We start from the raw sequence: 27877 nt of genomic DNA, 5'->3' as shown, positions 1-27877 counted from the left end.
GCTCCCGCCCTCACCGCCCGCTCCCGCCCGCCCTCCCGCCTCCCCGCCGGCACCGCCCCGCCCCGGGGCCAACAGCGGGGCAGCGCTCGGGCTCGTCCCGCCCCAGCCCCGGAAGCGGAAGCGCGTCCCGGCGGTGCCGCCATATCGGTGTGTGGAGGGGCGGGAGCGGAGGAAGGACCGGCCCGGCCGCCCGTGAGTACCGGGGCTGAGCGGGGCCGCTGGGGCTGAGCGGGGCCGCTGGGGCTGAGCAGGGCCGCTGGGGCTGAGCGGGGCGCGGCGGGTGCTGCGGGCCGGGACACCCCTGGGCGGGGAGCGGGCGGGGCCCGGGGCGAGCGGCCCCTCCGTGCGGGGTGCGGGGCTCGGGGCCTCCCGGGCCGTGTCCCCGCTGTGCCGGCCCCGCTCCAGCCCCGCCCCGCTCGGTGGCCCGGGCTGAGCCCGGCCCTGGCCGGGGAGGTCCCCGAGAGCCGCAGGTGCTGCTCGGCTGCTGCCGGAACGGATAAAATGAAACAGTGTCTTTTTTTGGCGTGACAAACCCAGCCTGTGCCGCCAGCGCGGCCGTGCCCCGTGGCTGTCCGCTCACCCCGTTACAGTAAATCACTCGAGTGTGTTGCTCTTCAAAGGTGTTTCCTCTACGAGATAAGGAAGGCTGTGCGAGCAGGAGTGTGGGTTTGCTACCGGTGTCCTCCGTTTGTATTTTAACTTCAAGAAAAACCTCTCTCATAATCAGAGTTCTCTGGGAATTCTGCACGTCTGTGTGGCACCGCAGAAAGTGAATGTCTGTACTGCCCCAGGTTATGTTTTTGAGCACTCAGCGATCCCGTTTGTAGCGATATTACCATAACAATTGTGGTGAAAAGGTCATCTATTAAGGTCGTGCCGTCACCTACCTGGTATTTTCAGCACAGGAAGCTGCTTTAACACGGTTTAGTTTCAGCAGCAGCCTCAGTTCTGCTGGCAGGGAACAGTTCACTCGTTTGTTGTGTCAATGCGTGTGTGACATTCTGATGGTTGGTGTGCTGAAGGGTTGTCACAGCTCCCCGTGCTGAACAGAGGCAGGATAGATGGGATATTGGGGAGGAATCCTTCCCTGTGAGGGTGGGCAGGCCCTGGCTCAGGTTGTCCAGAGAAGCTGTGGCTGCCCCATCCCTGGAAGTGTCCAAGGCCAGGTTGGATGGGGCTTGGAGCAGCCTGGGCTGGTGGATGGGCTTTAAGGTCCCTTCCCACCCAAACCATTCCATGATTACAAAAGAGGGATTGCAACTGGTTATATTAATTATTCCCTTAAACCGATAGAAACCCATTGTTCTTAACTGTAAACTGCCTTCAGAGCAGTGCCAAGCACTGCTGCTCTTGATAATGGTAGTTGCAGATCTTCCCTCAGCAAAGTTTTAATGTGATAAGAAATATCACCTTAAGTTCTAAACTCTGGGACAAAGCTGAGCCCCTGAGAGGCTCCTCTGCAGTAGAACAGTGTCAGCTGGTTGTGTTTCTTGGGCTGCTCTGGAAGAACTGTAGATATGAGAAACAATCACACATAATCACATATAATGCCATTTTTTTTTCACCCAGCAAAATCCCTGCTGCAGCAGAAAGCCTTCAGGAGCCTCACATCGTGATTTTCCACTTGTTCTGCACAGGGTGGCATTTACAGCATTGTCACCTTACATCTGCTTGTAGCCCTTATTTGCTATATTTGGATGTATCTGGACAATTAATTTTGAGAATGTGAGAGTTTTCATTGGTCTCTGGTCAATAGGTTGCAGTTTGATACTTCAGGACTTCTGAAAAAAAAAGAAAACCAGAATAAAGCACAAAATGATGCTCAGATGACAAGGCTGAGCCTTGCTGAGAGTGGGGAGAGGAATAATCACTTCCTTTTACCTGTAGTGGAAAAGTCTGTATATTGTATGAGTTTCTGTTTGATTCTTTTTTTTCTTTTCAGCTCTAGCTTGAATTAGAGTGGACGCAGCTCCTGGAGCCTCCTGATGAATCCCCTTAGCTTTTGAAGTGTAGCAGGTCTCCTTTTTCCTACTTCCTAATGATTCCATGGGATGTAGTTTCTGGATGTTTACCGGAAAAACCCACAGCTTTGAGGTTCTGTGCCTCCCCAGATTGCCCTTGGTCTCAAGCTTTCTGCAGCAGTCACTGGTATTGCAGCATCCAAGACCATTTACTGGTTTTGTCATTTATTCATGTTCCACATGGCTTTATTGCCCTCTGAGGCTCTGGAGTAGGGCTGAGAGTGCTCCCAGTATCCCCGGGTTCCATAGTCCCACCCACAAATGAGGATTCCAGGAAGTAATGTCAGGGGTTGCTTCTGGTGATGTGGCAAAGTGTTTCTGTTTGGGATCCAGTTCGTTTGGCGTGTACCTTGATGTGGGCTGTAAAACTCAGCCCAGCGGAACTGATAAGGCAGAGAAAGCTCTTCAATCGGCAGCAGGAGCTCGGACTGAAAAATAACCCCCTTGCTTAATGTTTTTACTTGAGTTCAGGCCCTGGGACTGCAGTTTTGCCCCTGCAGAAAACTTGCCTGCCACTGCTCAGCTCTTCATGTTCAAGAGACAGGGAAACTCAGTGCCTTATTCCTAGTGAGACCAAGGTTTGGGTTTGGGGCTTTGGCACAGTCTGAAGCCACTGATTGTGCAGTCCTGAACTCCCTTGTTCACTGTCTAGTTACTGAGCATTTAAAATCCAGAGCTGCATTTCTCTGTGGATTTCTGTATTTCCCTCCCAGGATGGACTGGATCCTGTCTTGCCTGTGTAAAACACCCTGTCCTTTGCTGTCTTGGACAGTTACTTTAGGAAATTTAATTCAGTTTTGCATAGATGTCCTCTCTGTAAGAATACTTCATTCAAAACACGTGGTTCAAACAGCGCAAGCCAAAAGAATGTTGTATGTAAATGCTGGTTCAGAGGATGTGCTTTAAAACTTTCTGAGCTTGGATTTTGGGTCTCAGTGTTCCCTGTGTCCCATGTTTTGTTTCCACAGCCACCATGTCAGAAGGGGACAGCATTGGGGAGTCTGTGCATGGAAAGCCCTCCGTGGTCTATAGATTTTTCTCAAGACTTGGACAGGTTGGTTTGGTGAAGGATTTTTCTGCCTGCTTTAGGAGTGGATCTCACTGTGGCTCCTTAAGCTCATTACTTTTTGGATGGGTTGTTGAAGTGCTAAAATCTGCACAAGAGACTTCTTCTGGAGCCTTTAAAAACTGATAGATATTATTACATGGAGCTTACTGGAATGTTCAAGGGGTCTATGTGTGACACTGCGCAGTGAAAATATAAGTTGTCAAAAACAAGGAGTGACTTCTCATTTCAGGTCAAATTCATCTTAAGGAAAGTAACTTGCACGACATACAGAGATATTCAATTGCTTTACAATGCCCCAAGCATTAGGGATTTCACTAAAACATGGAACTTTACAAATGCTTGTAAGCACAGTTATGTGTGACTCAGTTTATTAATGAAGAATACAGATACTTCATGTTACTCTCCTTGCCAAAGGCTTCCCTTGGCCAGTGCTGCCCTGTGATGAACTGTGTTCATTGTGCCTCCTGTATTTCACGTGTCCCTTTGTTTCCTGCCAGATCTACCAGTCCTGGTTAGACAAATCCACCCCCTACACTGCCGTGCGATGGATTGTAACGCTGGGGCTGAGCTTTATCTACATGATTAGAGTTTATTTACTGCAGGTGAGCACTGCACTTACTGCTAAAGGATTTGTACAGGTCACTCCTGGCTTGTGTTTCATGTTAAGAGCATTTTTGAAGTGTGGTGTTACTTTAGAATCACGTGTGGTGTCGTTCAGCTCATGGTAGAAGGTAAACTGGATAATCTGCACAGAGAACAGCTCTTGTGTACATGGGGGATTTGCACTCCTGTTGTGTTCTAAGACTTGTTTTGATCAGTGAGAATTCTTAATATTTTTATTTAATATTTAATATTGTTGATATTGTCAGAATTGTTCATATTTTTGTTTTTATATTGCTAATATTCTAGTCCAGAAACCTTTCAGTTAATGTGACGGTGTAGAAAAGCTTCTCAAGGAAGCAAAAAACCAGGTTGTTTAGTCTTGTTAAAAAATCAGCACCAGTAAATGTCTTTCAGGAAGGTTTAAGTGGGGCTGTTCTCCCTCCCTGTGCAGGGTTGGTACATTGTGACATATGCCTTGGGAATCTACCACCTAAACCTCTTCATAGCTTTCCTGTCGCCAAAGGTAGACCCCTCTCTAATGGAAGACTCAGGTATGCTGAAAAGTTCATTTTGCCATAATTTAGAACTTGCCAAACTTCCAGACCCCTTGGGCTGCTGAAGATGGGCCGTTTCAGCAGGATGTTGTAATTTTTAGACTTGAAAAAAATCTGTGCAACTTCACAGCAAGAATGACGTTTAACTGTAACTGGGGTCTGCGTGTAACAGTGGAAATTGGGTGTGGATTCATTTTGTGATTTTTTTTTTAGGGATTTTTAAGATAAAAAGTAAAAAAACCCAGGGGTCTGAGCAGTGTGGAAAAGTACTGTGAGGGGGTTTGTGGTTTGGTTTCTCTCCTGTTGTTTTCAGATGATGGTCCTTCCTTACCTACAAGGCAAAACGAAGAATTTCGGCCTTTCATTAGAAGGCTCCCAGAATTCAAATTCTGGTGAGTGGATCCGTCTGCCCACGCTCTGGTTCTGCAAACCGTAAATGTGTGCACCTAGCGAGTGCTAGCTGGGCCTGGGGGATTAATTTGCTGTTGTTTGCCAGGCACTCTGCCACCAAAGGAATCCTGGTTGCCATGGCCTGTACGTTCTTCGAGGCTTTCAACGTGCCGGTGTTCTGGCCCATCCTGGTGATGTACTTCATTATGCTGTTCTGCATCACCATGAAGAGGCAAATCAAGGTAAATCCCCGGGAGCAGAGAGCAGCGTCTGCCAGGTCAGGATGTGCAGCTTTGCTCCACGCTGGGCCATTCAGGTGGGGGACGTGCTGCACACACTTCTTGTGCTGCAGGGACTCCACCAGCCAGCACCTGAACATCAGTTGTTTCAACACTGAGCAACTTCTCTTCTTGCTTTCAAAAGGTTTTGATTTTAGAGTGCAAGGGCAGGTTTTGATGCAGCCACTTCCTGTCCTAACTGTGGCTATTTTTGATGAAGAGGTGTGGTACAATCACTGATGGGTGAAAAGGGAAGTTCTGATGAGCTGGTGCAAGAAAGTAGATGAGGGAAAGAGGAAGCAGAACACAGACAACTCACCCTGACCATTTTAACAAGTTTGGTTTGTTGGCATTTTAAAAAGCTGTTTTTTTCCCCAGACTTTCAGAATTTTGGAAAGGAAGTGTGATTTGAGTGGGAAATTTAAGATTAAAGGGTAGTAAAGCATTAGTTTCTCTGTGCTCTCTCCAGTTTCCTGTGGTCCCTCAGTGACCTTCGCTGTACTGTATGAGTTGTTGGTTAGACCCAAATTTGAGATTTGTGAGACTGATCTCATAGACCAATTCAGATTTAAACTGGTGTAGGATTAGCTGTTTCACTCCCTTTACTAAGAACTGCCTTTCTTGGGGACTCGGTAATCTCCAGGGTGCATTATAAAACATTTTGTCTAAATGTTACCCAAGTTTCTTGCCTCAACATGTGATGTTTTCTCTTTGCAGCACATGATAAAGTACAGATATATACCCTTCACACATGGCAAGAGGAAATACAAAGGGAAGGAGGATGTGGGGAAGACCTTTGCCAGCTAGAAGCAGCAACACCCTGTTGACCAGTTCTACTGCTCACTAAAGGAACGATTTTGAGCCATTGTAACAATGCCTTTTTTCTTCATAAAGTGATTAACAGAGTGGTGACAAAGCAGTTGAATTTTCATTTTACAAGGATCTTGCTATTTTTATCTGAAATATCAGATCAGTTTCTTGAGGAAACTGGCATTCTAACCAAATTGCATTGAGTTCATTCTCTTTTGTAAGAAGTTGGAGAAACTTTGGATAATCCCATGGATTTGGGATAACGTGTTCCTTTCAAGATCCATTGCACTGGAGAGGTTAATGGCCTAGAGCTGGATGTTTTTACATAGTTCTCCTGCTCAACATCACCCTGAAGTGCTGTGCACATCTGTGGAGGAAAGTGTAAGCTGGCACACGTGATGCTGTTTTCTGCTTCGTGGCCGTGTGCTGTTCTCATAGAAACCTTCAGTAGACCTAAATAGCTGCAGAACTTAAGCCAGTTTCCTAAATGCATGGTATTACTGAGTTATAACCCCATAGGTAGGAGTAAGAAATCTACTAAATTATGGGTTTGCAGTAGGGGGAAAAAAATACTCATTTAGCTTCTAAAGCAACTCGTTTGTGTTGGGTTTCAATGCCAGTTTCACTGTTCCATCTCCGAGCAGATGCTAAAATTGGGCTCTTTTGTGATGACTCAGAACTTTGTTCAAACTCTATCACAATTTCCTTTGAGGACCTGGAACTATAAAAATATATATTTTAATTGTTCTTAGTTGGAGTTTCTTTCATACTCGATGGTTTCATGAATAATTTCAGCTGACTTCATGCAGCCCCACAGAAAGTACCCAAACCGGCCAGAGCAGACAGTGGTGGGGGTTTTAACACAGATTTTCATTTTCTATGGGGGGAAAGGGAAATAAGAGATAAATGACCTGCATGTAAACTTTTTCATGTGATACAACTGCAGTTTTATTAAGTGACTTTTTAATTCCAAAATTTATTAAAAGACAGTGTTCCCCTTTACTTGCTCTCTATCTTTAATGTACATCTGATGATCTAACAGCATTTATGGCTCCTTTTCAGTAATGGTTACCCTCAACTTACCTCCATGCAATGCCTTTTCCAACTCTTCAGGGACCATTCACTTGCAGAAGGTAGGAAAAGATCAGCTTTTTGAAGATTCTGAATGGAGAACAGTGGCAGCTTCAACAGGCACCTAACTGGGAAATAGATGTAGGAACCTTTTCCTCTGATTTTGTCCAATGAAGTCTCTGTGGAGCTCTGGAATTCAGCAGTCCTGGGAACATGACAGGTAGCTTTAGCTCACATTGACCCGTTGCTTTCTGTTTGTTTGCATGTGTTTGTTTTCTTAGCAGTGTGGAAACCAGGAATGTAAACACTTAAAATTGTGCAAACAGGCTCCAGAACAGGCCTTACAAAAGTACCAGTGGTGGATGTGGTTTGTCGCCTGAGAACGTGACAGCCCTGGCTTGGAGAAGCTGTTCTCAGGCTTGCTGGAGTTTCTGAATAATATGGACAAATCAGGGAGAAAAACAGGAGGTTTATTAGTAGTAAAATTCCCAACTGGGATGCCCTCTACTGAAGAGCTGAGTGTTACCAGCACTTAGAAACACATTTTTAATATGGTCAGGAACCGTGTCCAGGGAGACAGAAGCGTAGAGGCAGGGAGGGCTTTATTTGCAACCCAGGAACGAAGTGCCCCCTTGCACGGGCATTTCCAGGTCCTTGAAGCCTTTCCTTGGCCCAGTGGGGCTGTGTGACAAGGACAGAGTGGGAGCTGAGCTCTGTCAGGGCCCAGAGCGGGTTTGTCCCTTACAGCTGATAGTGCCGTAGGTAGATCAGCTTCTGGGGATGGAACTTCTCTCTGCACAGGGGGCACTCTGCCTGTGGGAGAGAGATCACACACAGGACACAATGAATACTTTTACTGAAAAAGGTTTAAAACCATCCAAATATGACTTCAGCTACTTCTAGAAAATAATCAGCATCCAAAATTCACAAGCCATTTTTTCAGTCCCGTTTGTGGTACAAGCTTTAGCCACATAAAGCACTCTGAGCTGGCCCAGTTTAAGCTGCTTAGCTTATTTATATATTATTGAAATGTATTTATAAATATATTTTATACATTTATATTGTCCCTATTTATCAATATTCATATGTAACATTCCCAGTGCAATGTCAGTTGTCCTGTTTCAGTAAATGTGTCCTGGTAACTCTGGGTGCCTGAGTGAGGGAAGGGGTGTGAGCAGCCAGGCTGAGGGGTGTTTCAGGTGGAGATGGCAGCAGTTTGTGCCTGTCCCTCACTCACCCTGGTGTTGCACCAGGCAGTGATGCACTCCCAGCAGAAGAGGTGCCCGCAGGGGGTGGCTGTGCTGTGCCTCCGCTCCTCCAGACACAGAGTGCAGCGGGACTGGCGCCCGGGAGCCTTGTCCTTGCTCGTGTTCCTAATTAACAGAGTCACAGATTAACGATGCAGCCTGCTTGTAATACTTGGTAACACCATCCTAAAGTAACCACCATCCTCAGGTACTAACCCTTGCTCGAACCCACCAAAGCATGAAATCCAAGAGATGCTTAAAACAGCGAGAAATCAATTTTGCTAATTAATTAAACATACCATCAAGCTCTAACTTAAATCAGTGTTACTCCGTGTTCCCCCTGCCCACGACAGCTCTGCCATGCCCACCACTGCTCCCCTCTCTTGCCTAGTAAGTAAAAACCACCTCTCACTTCTGGTGAGCGAGGTTGCGGTGCAGCCTCCACTCCTGCCTCGCCCTCTGCTTCTGTTTGAAGCTGTACACCTGAACCCCAATGGTCAGCAGAAGGTGGAAGAGGGAAATCACTCCAAGAAACTTGTAACTTGACCGGACACTCTGATCTTCTCCCTGCAGTCCTCCAAAATGCAGCTGTGGAATGCACAGAAATACAGATGTGGGTTTATGAAACTATTCCCCCCCCCTTCAATAAACTTGATTTGGGATTCTCATTTCTGTCCAAACAAGTGACATGTTTGTAGGGCTTCTCAAGCTGCTGTGTCTGAGGAGGTCTCAGCACCTTCAGTCAGGCTGGACTAAGCTCCTGTCTTATGCAGCATCAGTTGTCTGTCTGTCCATCAGAACTGCAGCTTTCATTGTTTTGATTTTCTTATGTCTGAGCAAACAGACACCTCTTTTCCACACCAACACTGGGAATTGTCGAGGGGTCTTGTGTCTACACACATTTCTGGGTCAGTGGCTGATGGGCTTTTTTTGCAAGGACACAAAATTAATCTCTTCATATAGAAAACTGCTCTGTAAAGGTTTTTGTTCAGAACTACATTTCAGTATTGGATTTATTCAGTCCCTTCTCACTGTTGGTGTGTTTGTGGCAGACACACTGAAGTTACGCAGGGTCAGAAGTTACAGCTTCTGACATTCACATTTATTCCCCGTAACCTCTGGACTGCAGGGATTCCCCACCCCTCTGGAGGGTGCAGAAAACTCTCCTGACGTTACAGTCACCCAGAGCCAAATCCTCATCCCTGTCACACCCGGCAGCCCAGAAGAGGCCGAAGCAGCAGGCAAGGAACACGTCACTCACATAGGAGATGCCCGCCACCCTTTTCGAGAGGTGGTAGAAGGTGCCGTGGATGTAGAAGAGCGCCAGGTGCAGCCGGTGCAGCAGGGGGATGCACTGTTTCAGCACATACACCACCTGGCAGGCCGTTCTCCTCTGCCGCTCCGGGAGCTGCCCCAGCTGCCTGCGGATCCAGCGGCGCGGGAAGGTCCTGCCGGGCAGTGCCGGTGCTGCGCCGCTCCCGGGGCTCTGGGACTCCTCAGCCTCCTCCTGCAGCTCGTGCTCCAGGTGCAGCAGGGCCTTCTCCAGGCAGTAGGGCACCACGGTGTGCAGGGAGATGAAGGCGGCCCGGCGGAGGAGAGAAGGCACCTTCTTCTTGGTGGGGTCGACCTGGATGATGTTCACGTACTCCTCGCCCAGAGTCTGATACCCTGCACAGCGTGGGAATGAGAAAACAGGGTGAGGGGACAACTGCAGGACCTTCTGTGGGGACAGGCTGCTCAGCTCACAGCTCAGCGGGCTTTGCGCTCTGAGAAACAGTTGCGTTTTCTCGTGATGAACAAATGTTTTGGCTACATCAGCATCTGCAGCATCGGCATCAGCACCGGCTGGAGGATTAAAGCAGGGTACCTGTCATGCCAGACATCCCTTTCGTAAAGAGAACGTATCTCTGTGCTGACAAAGTGCTGTATTTGAAGCCAAACTCGGACAGTTTAGTGGTTCCACGTTTGACAAAAGGTGTTTAAACAAACTCCCTCGTTAAAGAGAACCGTGTGGCAGCCTCGGCAGGTGATCCCCGGCACACCCGCCGTCACACGCTGGGAGAAACGGCAGAAAAATGATGAAAAGCGGTAGCAGAGGTTACCTGAGAGCGTGGTGAGCACGAAATAGGCCACATCGGAGAGCAGCTCCACCTCCCGCCGCCACTGCAGCCACGGCCGGGCACCTGCGGGACGGGGCCGCTGTCACCGCACCCGCGCCGCACCGGCCCCCGCGCCCCCTCCGCCCCCCGCGCATTACCCGCCAGCCCCCGCAGCGCGGTGCCCGCCCCGCTGCGCAGCCCGGCCCGGTACAGCTCGTCCTTCTGCCCGCCCTGCACCAGCCGCGCCGGGCCCGCCGCCGCCATCGCCCCGCGCGCACGGACACGGCGCCGACCGGGCCGCAGCACCCCCGGCACGGGCGGAGGCGCCGCGCGGCGCGCAGGGATACCGCGTCACCGCGGAGCCGTGAGGGGGCGGGAAAGGGGGCGGGAAAAGGGGCGGAAAAGGGGCGGGGAAAGGGGCGGGAAAGGGGCGGGAAAAGGGGCGGGAAAAGGGGCGGGAAAAGGGCGGGAAAAGGGGCGGGAAAAGGGGCGGGAAAAGGGGCGGAAAAGGGGCGGCAGGGGCTGAGGGGCTGCGAGGGGGCGGGCAGGGGCTGTGAGGGGCTGAGAGGGGCTGTGAGGGGGCGGGCAGGGGCTGTGAGGGGCTGAGAGGGGCTGTGAGGGGCGGGCAGGGACTGTGAGGGGCTGTGAGGGGGCTGTGAGGGGGCTGTGAGGGGGCTGTGAGGGGCTGTGAGGGGCTGTGAGGGGCGGAGAGGGGCTGTGAGAGGCTGAGAGGGGCTGTGAGGGGCGGGCAGGGGCTGTGAGGGGGCGGGCAGGGGCTGTGAGGGGGCGGGCAGGGGCTGTGAGGGGGCGGGCAGGGGCTGAGAGGGGCGGGCAGGGGCTGTGAGGGGGGCAGGGGCTGTGAGGGGCGGGCAGGGGCACCGGGGCCGGATAAGAACAGCATAAGAGGACTGTGAGGCGCTTGGTGTCTCGAAGCGCAGCTCCCGAGGAACCCGCGGTCCCGGGACCCCCGGCGGGCGCGGAACGCCCCAGTCCGGCACAGGCACCGCGGGTGCCCCGCTGGAAGGGCCGTGTGGCTCGACCGGCGCCGGGGATGGTTCCCTCCAGCTGTAAGAGCGGTGAAATCCAGGGAAAGCGCTGGGGAGTTTCGTGTAGAGCAGCAGGAGGGGGCGCGCCCGCATAAGGAAAAATCCCGAAAGGAAAAAGGAAAGGGGCTCTGGAACGGGACGTTTCCACGTTTAAGTTTTGAGTATCTGCTGTGTCCCGAAATAAGAAACTTGAAGCTGCCACCCTGACTGACAACATTTCAAAAAATACAGAATTAAAACTAGCTGACCAATCTTTGAATCGTTTTGTTCGGAATTCCAGTTCGTTCCCAGGTGTTTCGGTGTTCGTGGTCTCCACGGTGTCTCTCACATGTCCAGCAACTCAGTTGTTGAGAAAAATACCAAACACGGGAGGAGTGTGATTAAAATTAGAGCACTCGATAACTTTTTTCTCACCGCAAAAAATGTTGGTTGCTGTTTCGACAGGGAGAACAACAAGTGCATCCTGACCGTGGTTTCATCCTGCTGCTAGATCTGGTTGTGAACGCTTGTTAGAGGAGCCGACCCTTGTGCTAGGTTTAATTCCTCATTTGTTCTCTGTACCAGAGAGGTGTTTTATGAAGTGGGCAGGGTACATATTTACTGCTGTTTCATTGGGGCGGGTGAATATTGTGTTCTCATTTCATAGGTCAAGAAACCAAAGTAGAGCTCAAGAGTTTTTTTCCAAAGCTGAAATCCTGGCTAATGATCACTTAACTATGAGATTGGAAACCATTTATGAAGCTGAAGATAAGTTCAGGCACCTGAAGGTCAGATTTTCACTCCTTAAAAATTTGTTATCTGGGGGGGATTGTGTGGCAAATGACACTCTAGTTCTTGTTAGTGGAGTTAGTTATTTTGAACAGCACAGTCAAAGTGTAGTTTCTGTGCAGACTTTACTTCCATGGGATGCTTCTCTGCTTTTCCTTCCAACAGACCTGACAGGGGAGTGAGCTGCTGCACCGGCGTTACCACAAGGAAGTCCAAAATGTAAAACAAAACTCGGTGCTCAGCAATGATTAACTTCTCCTCCCACAGGCTGCTTGTCTGCGCATCATAAAATATGATTTTACCTCCGCAGACCTGTTGGGAGAGAAGAGGTTCGGAGCGCAGCTTTCAAACAGGGCGGCAGGCAGATGTTGCAGCTCCCAACCTGAAGAACAGGTTCTGCCGATGGGAAGGGAGCGAAACGTCTGCGCGGGATTGTTACCACCCCCCCGGTTCCTTTTGCCTCCTCCCACTTTGAACTTGTTACCCTGGAGCCGAACTGTTTGAACAGGGGCTGTAAAGCCGCTTTGTGCTCAGAGAGCCGGCAGCCCTCAGCTCTCTCGCTCCCCGCAGGTCCCTCCCGGGTTTGTCCCGGGATGAAGGTGCCGATGTCCCGCGCACGGGAGCCGGGACAGCCCGTCCGCGCTGTCCGCCCAGGAGAGACACAGGTGTGTGCTTGGGGTTCGCCTGCCTACTTTCCCTTTCAGCGAGCGTTTTGGTGTACTTTTAACACTTTTCCTCACTCTTGGGCCTTAGAAACAAAGTTTCTAAGAGGCTGCCGCAGCTTTGGGCTTGGACTTGTAAGAGTTTGCTACTACTTTTGCTTTTGTCTTTTTTTTTTTCTTTTTTTTTTTTTTAAGGAAGGGAGAGACTGGAAAGAGCATCATGTCTAATGCTTGTTTTATTTTGGTCCTTGGAAGTCTGTTAGTCCTAAGCTTTTAGACTCTCTGAGCTTGTAGGGATGAAGCAAACTTCATTTGTGATTTCAGTTCAGTCTCTTCTGACTGGAGAACTGCCTTTTCTGGTATGAGAGACCAGTGCACTCATTCTGAGGTGATAACTTGAGCCTTGAGCTTTCACGGGTGTGCCGAGCCAGAACGAAAACTGACTTGGATAGGAGAGGCTGGATGTGAAATAATCTGCAGGTATTTAAATGAAATACCAGTCAAGCAATATAATGTGGCTGATTCCGTGATGAAGAGCAAAGTCTTAACTTGGAAGGAAAGCCATGCACAACACTTCAAAAGAGTTTGCTTTTCTTTTTCTCCTGTTTTTCTTGTCATTCTTTGGGCTATGGAGAAATATTTTTTACGCCAGGAAAGAGCAGAAGATTCTGGTTTACAGTTGCAGAGATGTGGCAAACAGTAAGGATGGATGGATTGCCAGCACTGTGCCTCAGGCTCCAGAGCTTAGATGTAGGTCTGAGACATACCCCCAATCCTCAGGGTGATAATTTCTAGAGTCATGTTTTGGTTCATGACAGAGGTGGGTTAACTGCTAAAAAATAAACCAGAAGTGGAATACAATTCACTGCTCACTGCAGTTAGTTTGAGATAGGAAACTGATGCCATTTTCAGAATGCAGCTCAAAGTTAACTTGCTTCTTTACTGTTCAAAGAACGTGGTCAAAGTTTTGTCTACTAGGAGAGCTTTTTCTGTCCTTACTGAGGGGGAAAAGGCTTCAACTGGGGAGAATTGTCTTTTGCCCAGTAAGATTAGCTGTGGGGAACAGTTTGGTGCAAATGAAGGACAGGGCTGGTGAGGGAAGGTCGGTGAGGGCTGAGGAAATGCTGGTTTATCTGAATGCAGGCCAGGCTGTGCAGGGTTCCTGCCTTCTGATGATCTCAGTGCTGGGGTGAGGGACAGGCAGGAGTGTTCCCTGGCTCTGAGCTCCTCTGAGGACCGCTCCTTGGGACAGGCTCCTTGAAGGCACCGAGGCCATGATCAGGGACAGACACATCTGACACAGCAGAGCAGTTAAAGCCTTTTTATTGGTAAGTAAAATAGACTTTTCAAGGGAATGTCTTGCCTGCAAATTTTGGTGAAAACTATTAAATTCATGCCCTAGAGACCACTGCAAAATTTGTAGTCCTACCTGGCTTCTGGTTGCTTTTTGTTCTGGCCTTGTGAAAAATGATGATAATGTTCTAGTTCATGGCCAAGCTCCTTCTGCGTTATCTGAAAAGGCTTTTGTTTTCTTCTTATGTGGCATTCATCATTTCTGTAATTTAGCTGAATTAAAAGCTGCCCCATACTCACCCTAAAGTGTCCGAGAGCATCTTAGTGAATGGTGCTGCAGGAACAATAAAGCAATAAAAACTAGAGAGTGTAGGGATCTGTACTCACAATTTGAGAACACCACAATCTCACTTTGGTTTTGAAGTAAATTGCCCAGAGCCCTCAGTTCCTAAATATAGTTTGAAGGGGCCACTAGAGCTTGTTCTTGTTAATTGTCCAGAGCTGAGAAAATGGCTGTATAAATGGACTGGAGTGGGTAACAGGATGAGGCTGAAGAGATTTTTTTGGTAAAGACAGTCTCTCAGTTACTGAGGATCAGCTGAACTTCCTGCAACACAATTTCCACACACCCAGAAATCTCAGTTCTGCACTGGTTATCTCTAAAATGACCCACTTCTTCCTGTGATAAGCTTAGATTAATCTGATCTTACAATTGAAATAGATTCTGAAGGAAGAAAGAATCTTCTTTCCCTTGCTTCCATTGTCCTAAGCTTCTCTGGGAGCTCAGCCCTGTTCCCACTGATGCCCCCTGGCTCGCTGGATGTGACAAAGTCTCCCATCCCAGACTCTACATCTGCAGGGAATTTCCAAACCTCTTCTTCATTGTTTCATCTGCCTTCATTCCGAGGGGGTGGAGCACTTCCCCTCGTGCAGTGGGTGCACAGCAGAGTCATTGCACAGGTACCTGTGCAGTGCAGGCTGTGACAGATCTTTGCACAAGCTTAGGCAGAGTTCTGAGTTTCCTGCCTCCCGTTTCTCTGTGCCTCGCTGTCTGTGGGGCTGCTCATGAGGCTGAGGGACATTCTGGGTGCAGACAGCAGGGCAAGCATGACCTGAGTGAGGCTTGCAGGTCCATCTGCATCAGAAACACAGCATGGAAATTGAGAGGTTGATTTTCGTGGACCTGGTTCTGAGCTGGCCCCACAGTTTCTATTGTTTATCACAGCCTCACCTGGTTCCATTTAATTAGGGAATGGCTCCTGGAGACTCTTCTGACATCTTCAGAGTTGTCAGGGAGCTCTGGATTGCCTCGGAAACTCCAAGGAAAATGGGGTGGGAAGGTGAAGGAGCTTTCCATGCTAACATTCCTGGGAGAGACTGAAGTGCTGCAGAGCCTGAGCAGTTCCCATCCCCTGGGCTGTGTTTGCCAAGGGCCGTTATGCACCAACTTGCAGCACTGCTCTTTGTGTTGAATCCGGTGTTCAGAGACGGCTCTGCCCAGCTCTCCCTGCAGGACTACTTACCATAAGGCAACTTAAAAGCAGCTCCTCCTTGCCCCTTCTCCCCTTCAATGTGACTCCCCCCTACAGCTTGTTATTCCAGATTTCCCAGTGCCTTTAGATGCTGGAATGTATTTTCTGGAAGTTTTCTCTGCCTTTGACTGAAAACATGTAATTCGTGTTCTGTTTAATTAAGCAAGAGCAGAGCAAGGAATGGAGCCCGAGGAAACAATGGCAGCTGCAGTTGAGGTGCCTGGAAGAGGCTTTTATTGCCTGCAGAGGAGAACCTCAGAAACACAACTTTGGGATGTGTCATGATGTTGTTGTTTAGTGGGACTGCTGCAAGGACAAAGTGAGATGGTTTCTAGTTGGTTTGGTGTGTCGAGGATGTGACCACAGTGGGCTGTAGGAGGCAGGGGCTGTGAGGGGCAGGAGAGGGGCTCTCAGGTGGCTGAAAGTGCCAGGAAGACTCTCATGAGCTGCCTTGGCTAAAGATGGGGTTTCCCAACTGTTGTAATGCCCACTTAGAGCTGCCCTCTGGCCTGGGGCTGTGGGCTCTGGGTGTTCTGTTTACACCTCAGAGCCACGGGCTGGATGTGGGGCTGTGTGCCTTGGGCAGTGAGAATGCAGTCTATGGCTTTGGATCACCTGTTAAACAACTCCACAGGGTTTTTGTCTCTACTGTATAAAGGGACCTGCCCAACTTCTGTGGGCTTGGGCAGGTTCTGAGGGAGATGAGGTTAGTGAAGTAATGTTATTTATTGACTAACAGGTACTGAAGTCCATGATGGGGTGGTGAGCAAAGCAGAGCTGGACTTTGACATTTATTGGATCGGTCACGTTTCTGCTTGGCAAAATGAGAGTGGATTGAGTGGTTCCCAGACCCCTTCCTGCTCATGAAAAAGGAGATTTGTTAATTTAAGAAATTAGTTTGGATGTTTGGCAAAAAAAACCCACCACATTTAAAAAATGCAGCCTCCTCTTGGGGTTGCCAAGTGTGAGCGTGTTTTTCTTGTCTGCAGTTCTGGGGTCTGGCCCTACCAGGCATCCTCGGAAAGCTGATTTTTCCACTGACTTGGGAAAGGGGACACAGGTTGCCACCTCCTTTCTGAGTCCCCCAGCACAAGTTATCCCTTAATATCAGTGCAGCAATAAGCTGCTGTATGGAACTAGAGCAGTTTGGTTAAAGCTCCTAGGCATTATTCTTAAAAGAAGTTCCTGCTCCTTTAGATGAGTTTGAAGAAAAAAAGTAATAATAATAATAAAAAAAAAAAATCAGTCTTCTGGACAGTGACCAAGACTGGCAGCATAATTGACAGCAGGAACATTATTAGAATTATAGATCACTTGATTACAAGTGGCATTGGAGCCATAGTCTATCTCTTGCTCAGTATGACTCACAAATTCCCAAGCGAGCTGAGCCATTTCCAGAGTATCATTTCCCATCTGTCTCCCAACAAGGAGCTCTTCCTCTCCCTGTTCCTCCTCTGAGGCTGTTCGTTTATTGTGGTCTGTAGTACAAACCTTGTATTTTCAAAGTACTTTTGACTCAAGCTATTGGGTGAGATTTAGAGCTTTGCCTAATGAGTTCCCTTTGCTCTTCTAGTAGAAATTTCCAGTTCTCCCTTGCTAATATGAAATGTAAATGTTCCTCAGAAGCAAGAGGCTGTTGTGTGCTGTTTCCATTGTCACTTCAGACAGTCTGGGAGCTGGTGAGTGATAAATAATGCTGGTGAAACCGAGAGAGGTTTTGGCAATTTGGGATAAGCAGAGAAGGGGATTAGAAATAAGTCTATCCCCTCTCTGTAGAAATTGCTGCAAATGCCACGCTTTGTTTCAGAAAGTCATATGGCACAGTCCCTATAAAGCTGAAATGAAGAATTTGGGTTTAATAATGTCTCCTTCCTTGCATAAGGAATATCCAGTGACATCATTCAACAAAAATGCAGGGCTCTCCTGCGTGTGCAGCTCCAGCTCAGGCTGCAAGGGGTGGGTGAGGAAAAGCTGACAAATGTTGAGTGTTCCTTTCAAGTGGGATGACTCTGTTCTGGGTGAAGGTGAACCCATCCGGCTGCCAGCAAGGTATTCCAAGTCCCGTTTTCCTGGCTGCCTGTTCCCGCTCTCCCCTTGCATTTGGGCCGGAGCCGTTTGCCAGAGGACTCGGTGGCACGCCAGGCTGTTGTGTGTGCTCTGTCCCTTGGGAAAAGGAAGGCTGGCTCACGCCCCGAGGTGTGGGCTCAGCCCCTGTTCCATGGGGCTGCAGCAGCCTCCTCTCATCTGGCTGTGCAGGGACGTGCCTGGGCGTGCAGGTTATCTGGGATGGAATTGCCCGGGAATGGAGCCGCATTCCTCCCGACGAGCAGCGTGGCAGAGGGAACCGCAGTGCAGCTTAAAAGCAAATCCCGGCTCTCACATTTAAATGCTCTAAAGTAGGTTTTTCCCTCTCCCATTTGGTACCACTTTGATCTCTTATCCATTGATCTGCTTCCTGATCACACTGTTCAGGTTGAAGTGATGCCTCAGTCTGTGTTTCATCCCTGCTATCAGAGTATCTGCTCTGGAAGGATATCAGAGCTTGTCTGAGTTCTGGTGGATGCCACACAAAACCTCCCCGAACAAAAGCAGGTCTTGTGGGGTTAAGCTTTGATACTACAGGGATACAAAAGTGGCTGGAGGATTGTTATGGTGTACACAGCTTCTTTTGTCTGTCAGTGATATGTATCCTGCCTCTGGGGCTTAAATCCCTTTTTTCCAAGGGAGCACAGAACCTCACACAATAATACTCAGGTAGGGCTCTTAGCCTGAGCAGTCGGTTTAAATCTTGTCGGTGTGGTCTGCACAGATAGAGTTGCTCTCCTTTGGCTGTTTGATGTCTGCTGTCAATGGGCTGTGCTGTTCTCGGAGCCAGAGTGCTTCCCAGAGTAACAAAGATCAAATATTTTCAGAGAATGGAACTGATAGTTTCCATTGTACGATCTTCACAAGAAATTTTGCAGGGAAGCCAACTGAGCTTCTTTCCTTTACTTTAATAGGAAGTCTGGCCCCTGAATCTTGTTCTGAGATACCAGTTTGTATTTTTAAGGATTAATTGTGTGCTTTTCCGTTGGCTGCCCAGGATTTATGGAGACATTCAGTTTGCTGGGTTTTTTGTAACAATACAGGTATTCTGAACAGAGAGGGAGGGGAAGAAGGGAACTCTAAGGACCTGTAACAAGTTGTAAAAGGTGGGGCTGAGTGAGGAAAGAACATCTTTTGTATGAAAACAGATGTTCAGAGATCAGCTGCCTGAAGTAGCTTCACTTGCAGATCAGAAAAAAAAGAGTAAAGAACATGAATTTGATGTTACTCAAGGCATATTATATATTTACATATTTAATGAGCCACAGAACCATAAAGCACTGCAGCTCATCTGCTTTCACTGAAATGATGCCAGTCCATGCCAGCAGGAACATCCGTGCCCATTCACTCTTCCTCACCCTCATGGACATGTTCTTTGGTGTATAATGAGTCACAGTGATTGAACTTCCAGCACAGGAAACCTTCCAAAAAACCCCTGAAGCGAAGAGGTGAGAGAGTCTGCCAAAGTAACCACCCCTGGCTCAGCTCTGAGGAGGACACAGACTGATCTTGTCTTGTTCTAAAGCAGTTCCATCTGTCTGGGCAGCTGTGGCTCCCTGCACCAACCTCGGGTTAGACATCAGGGCACCTGGAGTGTCATCCTGTGACATCTCCAACCTCTTCCAGAGCCACAGGATGCCCCCTGAGCTATCTGCCATTTAAATGTGGAAACAAGAGATTGTACTGGTACTGAATTCCTCCAGGACTGATCCTGCTAAGCACTGCTGTACTCCACACGTGGGTGTCACTTCACTGATTGACGTGTTCCCTTTCACCAGAGGAGATCTGGACAACACATGGAATGGAGAAGGTGGGGCTTGGTGGAAAGACAATGGCAGGGAGGAGGTGACTTCCCAAAGAAGCTGGATGAGGGACCAAAGACAAGAGGAGAGGAACAGCTTCAAACAGGCAGGTGCTCTGCCAGGGACATCTCTTGCTCAGGTTTTGCTACAGGTGCCTCAAACCCCCTCCTCTATTTCTACTCACTGTACATGAACAGTGAGCCTCATGGCCCTCTCTCTTTAAAATAATGTCAAACTGGCTCTGTGCTTTCACAACACAACAAGTTAGGGCAACGTTTCAGAGCTCAGCTTGTAATTACAAACTGAAGGAGACTCCCAGAGATTCAAACAGTTACCAGCACTAGGTAGGATCCCAGGTTTCTGTCTGGTGTTTTGGAGGGAGCCTTCCTTGGCCTTCTTTCCCTACGGAAGGTATCCAGTGAAAGTTTGGGAAAGCTGAGTCTCCTGTATCCAGTGGGCAGAAGAGAGGTGAGAAAAGGGAAAGAGAATGCCAGGCAATGACAGAGGATACAGTGTGAAGGCAGCAGGTAAGAGGAGAAAGGAGCTTTAGGGGTGAGAGGTGACTGAAGAAGCCAACATCACACAGAGCCCTCAGCTGTCCTTTGGGAACGCAGCTGAGACATCCACGTGGTATGTGAAGGACTGGGTCAGGTGTATGAGTGTATGTTATCCATGTGAGTATAAAATAATTAACCCCAGCACGAGTGGTTTGGCTTCTGGAGAAGCTGCTGCTGGAAAAGCAGAGGTTTCTGTGACTACAGAAAATACTGGTGGGAGGCAAAGAAGAGTTGGTGCCTTCTGACTGCTGGGGTCAGTCCAGTGTAAGTCATCCAGCTGTGTTCCTGTAGTAACTATTGTACAATAAACACTAAAAGTAACTTCCACTATTCACAAACATTGTCTTCTCCAGGTTAGCAACATGCAAGAGGTGCTGGGAGGATACATGGAATGCTGGTGACTCCTGTGCTGCTGGGAGAGGCCACCACATCCCCGCTGCCAAGGCTGAGCTCGTGGGTCTCGTGCTGCCTCCACACTGACACCAGCGATTCTGCTCCATGCATGGCACATGTGGCAGCAGGATTAAAGCAGGACACTCTCCTGAATGTGGAGTTCCAGGGAAGGCACTCACTGCCCCTTCCAGAGCAAGCCTGCAACATCCTGAACTTGTTGCTTTTTCTGGGATATTTTTATTTCTCGACTGACACTGCAGATATCTGCCCTGAGTGACTTTGTTTGCCCTGGAGCAGGCTCCTTGCTGCACTGCTCTGAAAGCTGGAGATGGCTCTGACTTCTCCAAAACCTGCAGCAGGGGAGTTGACCCAGAGAGAGGAATCCATGCTCCACGATGGAAACTGCTTCCACTTCCTCTCTGCAAACAACCTCACAGGAGGTAAGTGGAAGGTTACTGTTCCCTCATCCCAGAGCTGGGTACTGAGAAGAGATTCTTTCCTTTTACTCCAAATTGACTTTTGTTGTACTGAGGTTTCTTCCAGTTTTCTTTGAATTGGAGTGATTTGTTCCTGTATGTTCCTTGGTGCCTTTTCTCTGTGTGGTTGGTGTGGTGACTGAAGTTTGTGTAAAGTCTGTTAAAAACACAGCCCCTGTCCTGCACACCAAGGATATCTTGGAATCAATCTTTCTTCTGTCCTTGCTTGTGCACTCTGTGAGGTTTCAGTCACGTGAAGGGACCTTCATCTGCAGAATTCCTAACATTTGTAAAAAAATGTAAATTACTGTAGGATGAGACTGTCAAGAGATTGCAACTTTTTTCCTTGATTCTTTAAAGTGCTTCTGGAAAATCTTTCTTGAAGTTGATGAGACTGGGATTTACAGTGCCTCGGGTTGTGGCTCTGTGCCATGAGGTCTGAACTGAGCTGAGAGAGGCAGAGCTCAAAGAATAACTATTGTTGGCTGTTGCTCTTTTTTCAGTGTTGACAGCTCGGCAGAGGAAAATGAGCTCTTCTCTTAGGAAGCTCTGGAGATTACAGATGTGATTGTGCACATCAAGTGCAGACTGGAGATGGGTAGGAGGGAGGGAATTGTGTAACTGATGTCTGTGGCAGATGAATCTGTGCTATGGCAGAGATCTGAGGGAGGAGGAGCTTTTTTTTTGCATTTAAAATAAAAAAAAGAAGAGATGATTTAGCTCAATATTTAAATCAAAACTTCATTTATTTAACACAGGACTCATTTGGTTGAAATACATTTCATTTACTGCCTACAGTCATGAAGTAGACAGCACTAAAAGTTTTGGCTGGGTTCTCACAGGAACTAACTTCATAATCTTCAATTTCCAGCAATTGTGAGATCAGTTTAGCTTTCTGCTGGCTTACAGTTGGGGCTGACAAGTATATTTTTTACTAGCTGAATATATCCATATTGTAGGTGTATTAAAAATAGCCTGTCAATGAAATATAATCCATGATTAATTGTCACTACACCAGTCCTTACCTTTCTTACACATTTAGTAGTATTAGTTTTTGTCCTGGTGGAGGTAGCTGTCATGTTTTATCATAAATCGATTTGCAAAGGTTTGGAAAAGGAAAGTGCAGACCTTTAGAGGTGCAATAGGTGCATTGCATCACCTGAGTGTCCTGGCACTGCAGAGCTAAGATGATCTGTCCCAGTTATTGCTGTATCACACAGGCTGGCTTTCAGGGAACTCCTTTTTTGCTGTAGTTTGTTGACTCCTGAGCTGTGTGTTCCATCTTTGTGCACAGGATCTCTGCCAGTGTGCAAGGGAACGGCAGGGAGAGCTGCAGGGACAGAAGGTCTGCATTGTGCACAGCAGCACTGCCAGCATTCCAGGGCCCATGGGGCTGCACCTCAACAAAGGCTGGAGTGGGCTCAGGAATCCCTGTGCAGGCTGGGTCAGAACACCCACCCGAGCCTGGCCTCCCCCCCGTTAACTCTTTCCAGGACTGGTCTGAGTGCAGGGACAGCTCTGATTTACTCCCTTTGCACTGGAACAAACGCTGAGCAACCTGCCCAGACTGCCCCTGACGCTGCTGAGCTGCTGCTGGGGCAGCTGGGCCTTCAGAAATAGCAGTCCAGGCCCAGCTCCCACATGTGGTGCTTCCCTTTGCTCATTTGGGTGAGTTTATCTGCAAGAAAACTTAGCCAAGGATGGAGCTGGAGAGTAGAATCACTGGTTGGAGTAAATCCAGTGCAGTTAAATAAGAGCTCCTCAACTGACCATTTGGCCCCAGAGTTTCGTAGCTACCTTCAATCTACTTCTGTACCTACTCCTCTTGGATGGCTTAGAACTCTTGGCATTCCTGTGCAGCTTTGAGATATTTTATCAGTTGAAACAGTTTTCAAAACTTCTTGCTTCTTTTTGGAGTAAAAACCTCTCTTGTCTGCGTAGGTTGTACACGGATGAGGCAGAAGATTGCTATGTAAAAAGGAAATCTGAGTGGGATGCAATTAACTTTTACATAATTTGATTATATATAATGTCATTAAACGTTATTACAGCGGCATTGGGAGAGTCCAGAATCAAGGAGGGATATGGCAAATTCGGTAATCCTCTATTTTTCAAATACACTCTGACATGTCTAGACTCACTCTCCCCTTGTAATCTGATGAAAGAGTGCTGTGCACAGACATGCAAAATCCTGTTTGCTCAGATATGTGGTACCAGATTAGCCTGGAGAAGGACCTGAGCTGGCCCTCAGCTGGGGCTGGAACATCTGCCCGCCTGGGAGAGCTGCTGCCACGGCACTGGGGACCTTCAGGGCTGCTTCCAACCCAGCTGAGGAACAGACACCCAGCTGATGTGACTGAACTGGCACCAGCTGTCCGAAAGTCCCTTGAACTCAAGTTAGATTTCTGTGGAACTGCCCATCAGTTAAAATAAAGTGTGACCTGATACTGTGGTTCTACCAGTTGTGCTTGTCCAAGTGAGTGAGTGAAGAACAGCACCTGGTTTGGGTTTTGTTGGTGCAGTTTGAATCCACTCTGAACAGGCTGTTTATCCCTTTGGTGTTTGAACATGCAATCCCCCTCCACTGGGTCCAGCACAGACAGTGGCTGCTGCAACACTGTGACACCAAGAGCTGAGGTTTTGGCACAGCCTCAACTTAGTTGTGTTTTCCCCACCTTTTCTGCTCCCTGGATGGAGGGAAAGGCTGTGGTGGAACAGACCCTGCCAGCTGCTGTTTGTCCTCCTTTCTGCTGCAGAGGCAGAAATCACGAGTGAGGTTTGCAGAATGCACGATTGTTTCCCTTGTTGGCAATGTCAGCTTATACCAATTGATGTTAATGAGCCCACTGTTGTAATAAAGATATAAGTCTAAGAATACAATACTGGACTGCTCAGCAAACCCACACTCTAGTTCTGATTCTGTTACTGACTTCTTGTTTGGCTGCTTTTATAACTTCACCCTTGTGCTGTCTCTTATTTTGATTATAAATGGGAACTGCTGTTGTTGCACAACAGACACTTCCCAGTCATGTCTGGGTCTTTAATACCTATTCTGAAATACAAATAATAATAATAATATTCAACCTCAGCCATTCAGAACTCAAATAACTGTGGTAAGGTCTGGACAGTGACCGTTGTGGGTACTGATACCAACTGCTTGGGAACTGTCCTGCAACACACAACCTGTAGACCCCAGAAGAGGCTGAGCCCTGGGGGCTTTTAATCTCAGGGGGTGGTGGTCTGGAGTAGATCTGAGGGCTGCTGGAACAGTGAATCTGAGTCCATTCTCAGTTTGTGCAAAAGGCTGTTTCCCAATGTCCGTGCTCACATTCTTTAATACTGTCTTAGAAGGAGGTTTTGTTTGGTTGGGGGTTTTGTTTGCCTGGTTTTTTTAGTAAAGTGCACTGTAATGTAGTTTTGGAGGCTCTGTGCCAAGATGCCTAGAAGTGTGCAGTCTCCCAGCTCCTACTGGGGCACAGACATTCCCAGTGCAATCTGTCGGAAGGCAGGAGCCTGCTGATGAGTTGACACCTTCAGTGGAGCAGAGAGGTACCCACCTTGCCTGCAGTTCACACAGCATTTGACCCTGGAGAGGGATTTTGGTTTAGAATCATGAAATACTAACAGCCACCTGTCTTCATCCTAGTGGAGTTTTGCTAGGATAACTGTGTGGAAGGGTGTGAACCTGGGAATCTGTCCTTCAGATTGTGCTTTGGTCGTGCTCCAGTGGCAGTGGGAATGCTGCAGTTGGGCCTCACCTTTCTTTGCTCTGTGCTGGTCAATCAGGAGACTGTAATAAAAAGGGGAGTGTTCCCTGGATACTCAGTTTATAAGGCAGCTCTGCTGCTTCGGTGAAAGTTAACTATGAAAACGAGATAACAGGCACTGACTGGACTAGGCTGCAGAATTGGTGTTTTTTCTGGATTGGAAACCAGATCACCTATTACCTTCTGTTTCTTCTTCCACCTCCAGCAAAATCCTCCCTCTCTCTCTCACATATCTGCTGCTGCCTGTAAAGACAGGGAAGGGTGTCGTGGGAAGCGGGACAAGCAGCGCCTTTGGCACGGCCGGTGCCGAGCTCGGGCTGTCCCCGGGCCGTGTCGCTGTTGCCATCTGCTGGGGGAGCCTGTGCTGTCACAGCCCCGAGCAGCCCCTGCCTCTGCCCCAGCTCTCGGAGTGCTGCCACTCCTGCCAGCGCTCGAGGGGTTCTGCCCCGGGTAACAACTCCCGTGTGCCCTCAAAACCGCTGCGAGGCAGAATAAAAGTTCTCCACAGACGCATCTGGTAGCAGGGAAGTTGCATTTCTTTATGGTTTGGTTCTTTGGAACTGGTGAACTAAGTGAAAGCAACGCTCACTCAGATGGTTGGAGTAAGTACAGGATGTTTAGAGGTGGAAAACTGAGTTCTGGGTTGACTGATACATATATTATGCTTTATAATGCTGCCAGGGGGAAAATACGTTCCTTTCATTCATTCCGATGGGCCGTCAGCCCGTGTGCTGTCAGAGATGGGAGGGGAGCAATTCCAGCCGTCTCTAAGAGAGTACAGCTATACTGGCACTATCTGTGGGAAGCTCTGGAGACACTGCCATCAGCTGTGAATGAGCCTGTCAGTCAGAGCTGCTCAGGAGATGCTGTTCTGGGAGGCACCCTAAGCAAAGCTCAGTCTCTCCCACTTTCTCACAAGTAAATTATTTGTATGTGCTGGTAAAATTAACCCTGAATGCCAATACAGGTGACTCCCAGCCTGTGTGTCCTGCAGCCTGGACTGTTACAGGCTGGCTTTGATTTGCCCTGGGAGCTGGGCACAGAGTGTTTTAACCCCCAAACCATCCCTGACTGTGACACTGTGAAACCTGCCTGGTTCCAGTACTGCTCGGCTCCCAAAGCATTCCAGTGCCCTTCGTCTCCAGGCACTTTGCTGTTTATCTCCACATCAGAACCTTATCTCTCAGTTCGATCTGAGGTGAAAGGCTTCGTCAGGGAGAGGAATGCTTTGTTTCTCCAGAGAACAAATAACTACAGTTGTCTTCTGAAGCAAATCCCAGTGGTTTTGTGCAGTTATCAAACTATGAGGAACTGCCTGATGGGCGGCTGCTGCCTCCTGCCAGGCAAACCCAGGATCCTTCACTGGCTCTAGGGGGAAGAAATGAGAGTGCTCTTGAACTCCTGACCCCAGAGCTACAAACCATGAGGTCAACCTGTGAAGAGGAGCTGTTCTATTACGGACCTTCTCTGCTGAAATAGCTCTGCACAAAACAGAAGGGCTGTGAAGAGTTTAGAGAAGAGTGAATGAGATTATTTTTGGCAATATCAGAACCATGATATTTCCCTGAAGTAATAATCTTTTCCCTCCTGAAATGCTGAAGTTCCAGGCAATTGGCTCAGTAAAGAAGATTTTAAACCTGTTTAGAGACCATTCTAATCCCCTTAAAACTTCTGTATCTCCTACTGAACTGAAAGGAGGGGGGGGTGTTCCCGCTAGGCCAGCAGGATCTGGGATTGGATCTAAGGAAGAGGAAACTCCAGGGTTGTGTCACAGTGAATGAACTGTGTGTTTACATATGCAGGTATTTGGAATGTGTGAGACCGTTAGTGAAAGTGAGAGGAAAAGTGTTCCAAGGAAGTGTCCTCCAGCACCAGGCAAATCTTGGTAAGAGGGGCAGATGCAGGAGCTGGGTTGCTGTCAAGATGATGCTTAAAAATCAAGAAATGAAGCTTAATGAAAGTTCAAAATGCTCATTTGCTGGAATGAAATATGAAAATAGAAATAGAAATATGTTAGAAGCCCTGGCATTCAGATCCACGGTTGCAGAACAGGTTTTGTCCTCACTTACTAGCAGAAATAAAGAATAGATGGACAACAAAGTACTGTTTGAAGGAGGGGGTGGGGAAACATCTGTGCTTTATCCAGCATGGTGTCCTCCAGAGGAAAATGGTTAATGAGGAAAATCTACTTCACTTGATTCGTTTTTCTCATGGAGCTCTGAAGTAAAAATTTGCATCAGAGTTTTACTGTGGGCAGGGATTAAAATGTTAAAACTCCCAAGAGATGCAAATATCTACAGTGTTTATATATATATATATATATCTAGTAGTTGTCCCAGCAAAACACTAAACCTGTGCAAAGCTTTGCAGTTTTTTCCCTGTTGACACAAGAGGTGCCAGGAAGGGGATGCCAGCCAGGGAAGAGTTAATTGTTCCAGCAAAAAGTAGTTTCGACCAAATCCTACCTCTTGTCTCCCCCGCTGCCGTGGTGTTGGGTACAGTGCAGGAGCTTGTACCATCTCAGCACTGACAGTGATTCCTCAGTGACTGAGCTAATAAATGGGATGAAACTTAAACTGCCTTCTCACACGAGCACAGCGAGGGACTTGCAGAAGAGGGAGCGAGCCAGAGGGAAAATGCAGAGTGTTTTTACATTCTAACACAGGCAACTGAGAGAAGCACTCTCACTTCTCCAAGCTGATGGATTTAGGAAGCCCATCGCAGAAGCACAGTAGGTGGATTTACTCTCTTTATTGCATACACTGGAATTTTAGCTAGAGGATAAATTGCACTCATGCTTGTGGGCTCAGTTGTTGTTTAGTAGTACTTTGATAACGTCACATTGCTCTTCCTTTTTCTCACTTGCTCGGAGATATTCAGCTGTTTGACCCTGCTTGTAAGAGGATAATATTTTTTAGATCTTATCAGCACACTGTCAGTCCAAAAGCTCTTTTATCTTTAGGAAGGCATGTTTTATTAATTGTGGCCATAGTATCTAGATGGACATGAAGGCTGTTTTAGTTAAATGAAAATCCATCCCCCTGGCAGCAGACGAAACACGCTGCTCCAGAGGAAGGGAGTGCTGAAGAACAGCAGTGCCCAGCTGTTTACTCAGGGCAGCTTCAACAGCTGTAGACACTGCATGGGAGTGTGCCTGGCAAAGGTTACTGATGGAGGAAAGGAAGGATGGCTTTTAATAAGAGACTACTTCTCTCTTATCTCCCATTGCTCCCCAGTGGTATCAATCACTGCTGCCTGGAGCAGGCACACGGGGCTGAGGTACCTGTGCTGTCTGTGATTGCACAGGAGTTCTGCTGATCACACTGTGCACTCACTCCTCTCTGTGCCTGTGAT

The 27877-nt window shown here is 48.2% G+C and overlaps 3 protein-coding genes across 4 annotated transcripts in view; 2 read left to right on the top strand and 1 right to left on the bottom strand.

Annotated features, from left to right (window-relative positions):
- Nucleotides 1-35: 35 nt before the first annotated feature.
- Nucleotides 36-6727, top strand: RER1 (retention in endoplasmic reticulum sorting receptor 1). Of its 2 annotated transcripts, XM_050322413.1 has the most exons (8): nucleotides 86-192; nucleotides 1943-2016; nucleotides 2990-3075; nucleotides 3588-3692; nucleotides 4145-4244; nucleotides 4561-4639; nucleotides 4744-4879; nucleotides 5633-6727. In XM_050322413.1, the coding sequence occupies exons 3-8, from the start codon at nucleotides 2995-2997 to the stop codon at nucleotides 5720-5722; spliced, it is 591 nt and encodes a 196-aa protein (XP_050178370.1). In that variant the 5' UTR covers nucleotides 86-192; nucleotides 1943-2016; nucleotides 2990-2994; the 3' UTR covers nucleotides 5723-6727. The 2 variants fall into 2 exon arrangements, with proteins under 2 accessions (XP_050178369.1, XP_050178370.1); XM_050322412.1 differs by lacking the exon at nucleotides 1943-2016 and having other exon boundaries at nucleotides 36-192.
- A 518-nt stretch (nucleotides 6728-7245) lies between these two features.
- On the bottom strand, nucleotides 7246-10433 carry PEX10 (peroxisomal biogenesis factor 10). Its single transcript, XM_050322410.1, has 6 exons — nucleotides 10301-10433; nucleotides 10146-10226; nucleotides 9305-9711; nucleotides 8456-8631; nucleotides 8034-8169; nucleotides 7246-7609 (listed from the first exon to the last, which is right to left on the bottom strand). The coding sequence occupies exons 1-6, from the start codon at nucleotides 10404-10406 to the stop codon at nucleotides 7538-7540; spliced, it is 978 nt and encodes a 325-aa protein (XP_050178367.1). The 5' UTR covers nucleotides 10407-10433; the 3' UTR covers nucleotides 7246-7537.
- Nucleotides 10434-12508: 2075 nt separating this feature from the next.
- The window catches only part of PLCH2 (phospholipase C eta 2), a 64326-nt gene continuing 48957 nt past the window's right edge, over nucleotides 12509-27877 (top strand). Inside the window, 2 exon segments of the mRNA XM_050322414.1 lie at nucleotides 12509-12621; nucleotides 20241-20720. Of these exon segments, the coding sequence (XP_050178371.1) occupies nucleotides 20609-20720 (112 nt within the window). The 5' untranslated portion in view covers nucleotides 12509-12621; nucleotides 20241-20608.

Source organism: Myiozetetes cayanensis, unplaced genomic scaffold, assembly GCF_022539395.1.
Source record: "Myiozetetes cayanensis isolate MyiCay16 unplaced genomic scaffold, myiCay2020 scf28, whole genome shotgun sequence".
Classification (NCBI taxonomy): Eukaryota; Metazoa; Chordata; class Aves; order Passeriformes; family Tyrannidae; genus Myiozetetes; species Myiozetetes cayanensis.
Note: the sequence above shows the minus strand (reverse complement) of the source record. Positions and strands in the feature narration are given on the sequence as shown.